The sequence below is a fragment of the Protobothrops mucrosquamatus genome, unplaced genomic scaffold (assembly GCF_001527695.2).
Source record: "Protobothrops mucrosquamatus isolate PMUCROS unplaced genomic scaffold, P.Mucros_1.0 scaffold7772, whole genome shotgun sequence".
NCBI lineage: Eukaryota > Metazoa > Chordata > Lepidosauria > Squamata > Viperidae > Protobothrops > Protobothrops mucrosquamatus.
This window is the reverse complement of record NW_015393571.1, coordinates 8445-16424: the sequence shown is the minus strand read 5'-3', so window position 1 is coordinate 16424 and position 7980 is coordinate 8445. Positions and strand designations below refer to the sequence as shown.

Sequence of the window (7980 nt, the reverse complement as noted above, 5' to 3'; positions counted from 1 at the left end):
CATTGTAATAAATAAACCTGCTACTTTAACCCAGAATGTTGGTTAAATGAATGCATGGTTGATCTGCGCTCTTGATTCCCTTTTAGGCGCTGATGGATTCTAGTCTCCCTCGGCTACAATTGGAACTCTACAAAGAGATTAAAAAAGTGAGTTCCTTTCGACACAAAATGGTGGGTTTGTTTGCATGCTCGACTTTCAAGCAAAACTGAGCCCCAGGTTCCTGTCGCTATGGAAAACATTTGTTAAGTGAATCTCGCCCCACTTTACAGCCGCTGTCGTAAAGAGAGTCACTGCGGTTGTTAACTTGGTAACCCGGTTGTTAAGTGAATCCGGCTTCCCCCTTGTTAGAAGGTCGCAAAAGGGGATTGCTTGACACCCCCCCCCGGGCCCGCTGCGACCGTCATAAATATGAATCAGTGGCCAAGCCTCCGAATTTTGATCACGTGACCACAGGGATGCCTCAACAGTCGTCAGTGTGAAAAACGGTCATCAAGTCACTTTTTTCAGTGCCGTTGTAACTTTGAACCGTCACTAAATGAACTGTGGTAAGTCGAGGGCTTGCCTATGTAGAGTTTTCCACAGGAATTTGGGACCCTAACAATTTGTTGCCAGCTAAAGCCACGAGAAATGAACACTTTATTTGAGGGGAAAGATTTGGGGGGGGGAGCTGATGGGATGGCTACAAGGTGCATGCTGGTCTATCGGCTGGGGAATTCTGGGAGTTGAACTCCATACATGTTGCAGTGGGCGAAGTTGAGAAATGCCGGCCTAGAACATCAGTTTTGGTCTTAGGGTGATGTTACGTTCTTTAAAATGACTGATTTTTTATTTTGGTGTGTTTACTGCATTGGAAATCAAAGTTGAGACATTTTAAAAAATATTTATTTGACTTCACAGATCCCCTAATAAAAGGAACTTGTGATGATTATGATGATGATGATGATGATGATGATGATGATGATGATGATATAATGGACTCAATAGGTAGACAAAATGCCAAATCCAGTCTGAACATCTGGCTGACTATGCAATGATCCATAATAATAATAATAATATTGGTAGTACCAATAGTAAAATGACCTCCGAGGTCACTTCCAACTTTATTATTATTGTTATTATTATTATTATTATTATTATTATTATTATTATTATTATTATTATTATTATTATTATTATTAATTGGAGCACCACTTGAACACCATTGGCATTGACAAATTCGCCATTAGTCAATTGCAAAAGGCGGCCTTACTAGGAACCGCTTCCATCCTGCGACGAGATCTGTAATACCATCAAACATCCAGATCTGCCTATCCCAGGTCCTGGGTAAGGACTCGATAGGTAGACAAAAATGCCAAATCCAGTCTGAACATCTGGCTGATTGTGCGATGATCCATAATAATAATAATAATAATAATAATAATAATAATAATAGAAACTGCGCGATTATGGATGAAACGTGTAACAGTGATACCCATTGTCATCCAGGCACTGGGAACTACGTCCAAAAACTTTGCAAAATAGTTCAAGAAACTGCAGCTTCCTGCAATAACTCCAGCAATGCTACAAACAACTGCGCTAGTTAGAACATCTTACATTTTAAGGAGGTACCTGGTTGATACCTAGGATGCTGGCAGCAACCCGTGTCAACCATCAGCACCAGTCAATTTGAATGTTCAGTTGACTGAGGTTCACATCTAAATAATAATAATAATAATAATAATAATAATAATAATAATAATAATAATAATAATAATAATAATAGAATGACTGTGGCAAAGGCAAGCAAGGGTAGTACCAATAGTAATAGGCACCTTAGGTGCAATCCCAAAACAACTGGAGCATCACTTGGACACCATCATCGGCATTGACAAATTCGCCATTAGTCAATTGCAAAAAGCGGCCTTACTAGGAACTGCTTCCATCCTGCAACGATATCTGTAATACCATCAAACATCCACATCTGCCTATCCCAGGTCCTTGGTAAGGACTCGGTAGGTAGACAAAAATGCCAAATCCAGCCTGAACATCTGGCTGACTGTGCGATGATCAATAATAATGATAGCAATAGTAATAGAGTTGGAAGGGACCTTGGAGGTCTTCTAGTCCAACCCCCTGCTCGGGCAGGAAATCTTCTACCATCTCAGACAAATGGTTGTCCAGTATCTTCTTAAAAACCTCCAGTGTTGGAGCATCCACAACGAGTCACCCTTTGAGAACCGTTGATCCAAAGTTTTCAAGAAGAATATTTGTGTTTTTAAAACCCTAGTTTATTTCAGAAAAGCTGGCTGCCTGGTTGCTTCCAGCTCCGTAGGGACTCGCGCGAGTCACTTGGCTATAGGTTTATTTTGTGCGTAAGGAATTCTGTAAGAGTCCTCATGCCTGCCTTGTTAGCCCAGGCTACCCGCTCTCGTGGCTAACAGGCGAGTCGCTCTTTTCTGTTGTGTTTTGCAGAACGGTGCTTCCCGGAGTCTGCGGGCTGCTCTGTGGAGATTTGCTGAACTTGCACATCTTGTGAGACCTCAGAAATGCAGGTGAGATGATCTCCTTGAGAGCAAGAAGCAGGCTGGGGGATTCTGGGCCAGCAGGTTTGAGGTGTTACCTGTGTGTTAATGGAGTTGGACTGGGACCTGGCTGACCCGCTCTCCATCTGCCTAGCCAACTGTTGGAGGTCCATGCAGAGAGTGGTAAGGACAGCTGAAAAGATTATAGGAAGACCACTTCCCATTATTCAGAAAAGGGCTTATAAGCGCTTCATGGGCTGTTTCTGTTGCTGCCCTCTGGGAGGTTTTGAAGTACTTATACCAGAACTACTAGATTCTGTAACAGCTTTGTTCCTTAGGCCATCCGTCTTGTAAATTCGTAGGATTCTTCTTTTTTTCCTCGCCACGTATATGTATACATTCAAACTAGACTGTGATGTTTCTCTGTGTCATCTGTGTGTGTATGTGGGTGTATGCATAATGGTATTTTTTTAGAGCTGAATTTCATTTTAATGTATGCTGATTAGTGTATATTTAAAGTGACAATAACGTTTTTATTCTATATTCTATTCTGTTCTCTTCTGCTCTATTCTATTATGTATTCTGTTCTATTGTATTTGGCTCTATTTTATTGTATTCTATTCGGTTCTGTTCTATTTCTGTTGTGTCCTATTTCTGTTCTATTTCTGTTTTCTGTTCTGTTGTGTTCTATTTCTGTTCTATTCTAATTCTATATTCTATTCTATTCTATATTCTATTCCATTCCATTCCATTCCATTCCATATTTTATTCCATTCCATATTCTATTCTATTCTATTCTATTCTATTCTATTCTATTCTATTCTATTCTATTCTATTCTATTCTATTATTCTATTCTATTCTATTCTATTCTATTCTATTCTATTCTATTCTATTCTATTCTATTCCAATATCTATTCTATTCCAATATCTATTCTATTCTATTTCATTCTATTCCATTCCATTCCATATTCTATCCATTCCAATATATCTATTCTATTCTATTCTATTCCAATATCCATTCTATTCCAATATCTATTCTATTCCAATATCTATTCTATTCCATTCCATTCCATTCCATATTCTATTCCATTCCAATAACCTATTCTATTCTATTCTATTCATTTCTATTCATTTCTATTCTATTCTGTTTTTTATTCTATTCATTTCTATTCTATTCTGTTTTCTATTCTATTCTATTCCTATTCTATTCTAATTTCTATTCTATTCCTATTCCTATTCCGATTCCACTCCACTCCACTCCATAACGCAACTTGCCTGGCATTGGATGCTAGTAATTTACCGTAGTAGATTCTCCTCCTTGCTGAGAAGACAGACATCCTTAGAAGTCTGGAGGCAGGGCTCCCTGTCCTATTTTCATTTTCTCCTGCGCGCCCCCTGCCCCCAAAAGGGGGGAAATCACATTGCTGGCCCTCTTTTGTGCCGCACAAAAGGGAGCATCCTGTGTCACAAAAAGGGAGCCTCTTGTTCCAAGCCTTTGAGTGATACGGTTTTTTTTTGGCCATCTCTTGGTGCAGGCCGTATTTTGTGAACCTCCTGCCCTGCTTAACCCGGGTCAGCAGGCGGCCCGAAGAATCCGTGCAGGAAACCCTGGCGGCGGCGATGCCCAAAATCATGGCAGCTTTTGGAAATTTTGCCAACGACAGCGACATCAAGGTAAAATTATTTTAAACGCTAACGCCAGACTCAACAGACACAGAGTTGTCGGAAGAGAGAGTTACGGTTTTAATAAGCCCGCCGACGAGGGTCTGCGTGCGAGTGAGATCAAAACTGGGTTGCTGTATGAAAGGTTTGCCCAGGTGTGCCGAAGTTTTGGAATTAGGTTTAGATTTTGGAGAGAAGGGTGGGGGGGGAGAGCAGGCTGTTTGGGACACCAGACCCTGAGCAGGAGGCCGTCCCTGAATACGCGGGATCTGTCTTCTCTCGTGATTGTTTCCGTAAGTGGTCCACCACGTTGAAGAACTGGGCATAGCTTCCCCATCTGAAGGTTCCTGGGGTCTCCTTGTAAGAGAGAAGCTACAAATGGGGAAAAGTCCTGGGACTGGCAGTAGGACAGGTGGGTTGCCGACTTGCAAATCCTGGGCTGATGTCACCTGCAGAGAGAGTAGAGTAGAGTAGAGTAGAGTAGAGTAGAGCAGAGCAAAGCAGAGCAGAATAGAATAGAATAGAATAGAATAGAATAGAATAGAATAGAATAGAATAGAAATAAGAATAGAATAGAATAGAATAGAATAGAATATGGAATGGAATAGAATAGAATAGAATAGAATAGAATAGATATTGGAATATAGAATAGAATAGATATTGGAATATAGAATAGAATAGATATTGGAATATAGAATAGAATAGAATAATAATAGAATATGGAATAGAATGGAATGGAATGGAAATAGTGGAGTAGAGTAGAGTAGAATAGAATAGAGTAGAACAGAACAGAGAACAGAACAGAACAGAATAGATAATGGAATGGAGTGGAGTGGAGTAGAGTAGAGTAGAACATTAGAATAGAATAGAATAGAATTACAGAATAGGAATGGGAATAGGAATAGAATAGAATTACAGAATAGAATAAAATTACAGAATAGGAATAGAATAGAATAGAATAGAATAGACTTGCAAGGGACCTTGGAGGTCATCTAGTCCAACCCCCTGCTCAGGCAGGAAACCCTATATCATTTCAGACAAATGGCTGTCCAGTCTCTTCTTAAAAACTTGCAGTGTTGGAGCATCCACAACTTCTGGAGGCAGGTGGTTCCACTGGTTAATTGTTCTCACTGTCAGGAAATTTATCCTTAGTTCCAGGTTGCTTCTCTCATTGATCAGTTTCCATCTGTTGCTTCTTGTCCTGCCTTCAGGGGCTTTGGAGAATAGCTTGACTCACCTCTTCTTTGGGGCAGCCCCTGAGATACTGGAAGACTGCTATCGTCCTCTTCATTAGACTAGACATCCCCAATTCCAGCAACCGTTCTTCCTATGTTTTAGCCTCCAGTTCCTTAATCATCTCTCTTGCTCTTCTCTGGACTCTTTCCAGAGTCTCAACATCTTTTTTACATCGTGGTGACCAAAACTGGATGCAGTATTCCAAGTGTGGCCTTACTAAGGCCTTGTAAAGTGGTATTAACACTTCACTTCAAGAAGAGTGCGGTTTCTCACTGAACTCGTGGCTGCCTCTGCTTACTTTTGCTCCTGGTCAATATTTTTTTTTTAAAATCCAGAATGAAGCCCATAAGTAATTCTGGAGGCTGCCCTAAAGCAACGAACCAGACTTTGGGAGTCGTGAGATGATGGAGGAGAATGTCTTCCTCAATGAGTTATAGAGTCTTGTCCAGGGCTGAGGGCAGCTTAATTCTTCCTATTGGAAAGCGTGAGAAGCTTTCTTTTTGAGTTTTTAACGTCAGAGTAGCACTAATTGTTTAGCTGATTTTTTACCTTGAGGCCATATCGTTTAGCGTGCCCTCTGCCAGACGTCGAAAAGGGAAGCTCAGATGGCACAGAAGGGCTTCATTGATTTTTCTTTTCACTTTAGGTTTTATTAAAAGCTTTCATTGGGAATCTCAACTCCAACTCTCCAACCATCCGTCGGACGGCGGCCGCAGCCACGGTGAGCATCTGTCAGCATTCACGAAGGACGCAGTATTTTTACACCCGGTTGCTTCAAGTATTGCTAGGTGAGTGCCTAATTTGTGTTCCTGCTGCAGCTTTGCTGGGTCTTTATTGCTCTCTGTCTCTCTCCTTCTCCCTCCTTCCCTCCCTCTCTCTCCTCTGTCTCTCTCCTCTCTCTTTCTCTCTCTCCTTTCCTTTCTCTTTCTCTCCTTCCCTCTCCTTCCCCTCCCTCCCTCCCTCTCCTCTCTCTCTTTCTCTCTCTTCTCCCTCTCCTTTCCTTTCTCTCCTTCCCTCTCCTTCCCTCCCTCTCTCTCTCTCTCTCCTCTCTTTCTCTTTCTCTCTCTCCTCTCCCTCTCTCCTTTCCTTTCTCTTTCTCTGCTTCCCACTCCTTCCCTCGCTCCTCTCTCTCTTTCTCTCTCCTCTCCCTCTCCTTTCTTTCTCTCTCCTCTCTCTTTCTCCTTTTCTTTCTCTTCCCTTTCCTCTCTTCCTCTCTCTCCTCTCTCTCCTCTCTCTTTCTCTCTCTCCTTCCTTCTTTCCTTTCTCTTTCTCTCCTTCCCTCTTCCTCCCTCCTTCCCTCCCTCCCTCCCTCTCTCTTCTCTCTCTCTTTCTCCTCTCCCTCCTACTTTCCTTTCTCTTTCTCTCCTTCCCTCTCCCTTCCTCCCTCTCTCCTCTCTCTTTCCTTTCTCTTTTTCTCCTTCCCTCTTCCTGCCTCCTTCCCTTCCTCTCCTCTCTCTTTCTCTCTTTCTCTCTTTCTTTCTTTCTTTCTGTCTTTCTTTCTTTCTTTCTTTCTGTCTTTCTTTCTTTCTCTCTCTCCTCTCCCTCCTTCTTTCCTTTCTCTTTCTCTCCTTCCCTCTCCCTCCTTCCCTCCTTACCTCTCTCCTCTTTCTTTCTCCCCTCCCTCTCTCCTTCTTTCTCTCCTCTCTCTCTCTCTCTCTCTCTCTCTCTCTCTCTCTCTCTCTCTCTCTCTCCTTTTCTCCTTCTCTCTTCCCCTCTCCTCTCTTCCTCTCTCTCCTCTCTCTCTCACTTTCTTTCAACTATACCCCCATTCTTTGCCTGAAGATATATTTCTAAGGAAGTACCTGTCGTAAAACTGACTTTCTGGAGCCTTTTATGAGGTTGCTCCAATCGTCTTCTCCGCAGGGCTGTTGTGTCCCAAGGAAGAAGAGCACCCCAGCGTCTTGATCCTCGGGGTGTTGCTCACCCTGAGGTACCTGATCCCATTGCTGCAGCAGCAGGTGAAAGACACCAGCCTGAAAGGCAGCTTCGGGGTGATACAGAAGGAAACCGAGATCTCGCCTTCCTTGGACCAACTCATACAGGTAACCGTTCGCTCAAGGGCCGTGGTGGCGCAGTGGTTAGAATGCGGCATTGCAGGCTAGCGACGGGCTAACTCTGCCCACTGCCAGGAAGTTCGATCCTGACCGGCTTAAGGTTGACTCAGCCTTCCGTCCTTCTAATGTCGGTAAAATGAGGACCCGGATTGTTGGGGGGGCAATAGGCTGACTCTGTAAACGGCTTAGAGAGGGCTGTAAAGCACTATATGAAGCGGTATATAAGTCTAAGTCCTATTGCTATTGCTTCCTTCCTCCCTCCCTCTCTCCCTCTCCTTCCTTCCCTCTCTCCTTTCCTCCCTCCCTCCCTCTCCTTCCTTCTTTCCTTCCTTCCTTCCTTCCTTTCCTCCCTCCCTCTTCCTTCCCTCCCCTCTCTTCCTCCCTCCCTTCCTTCCTTCCCTCCCTCCCTCTTCCTTCCCTCTCTCCTTTCCTCCCTCTCCTTCCTTCTTTCCTACCTTCCCTCCCTCTTCCTTCCTTCCCTCCCCTCCCTCCCTCCCTCCTTTCCTTCCTTCTTTCCCTCCCTCCC

At 43.2% G+C, this 7980-nt stretch overlaps 1 protein-coding gene across 1 annotated transcript in view; it reads left to right on the top strand.

Moving 5' to 3' along the window:
• Window positions 1–86: 86 nt before the first annotated feature.
• LOC107300643 (huntingtin-like) overlaps window positions 87–7980 on the top strand; it is a gene marked incomplete at both ends in the record, with an annotated part of 16330 nt that continues 8436 nt past the window's right edge. The window contains 5 exons of the mRNA XM_015829953.1: window positions 87–146; window positions 2452–2531; window positions 4038–4176; window positions 6047–6188; window positions 7264–7442. Of these exons, the coding sequence (XP_015685439.1) occupies window positions 87–146; window positions 2452–2531; window positions 4038–4176; window positions 6047–6188; window positions 7264–7442 (600 nt within the window). The remainder of the gene's footprint in view (window positions 147–2451; window positions 2532–4037; window positions 4177–6046; window positions 6189–7263; window positions 7443–7980) is intronic.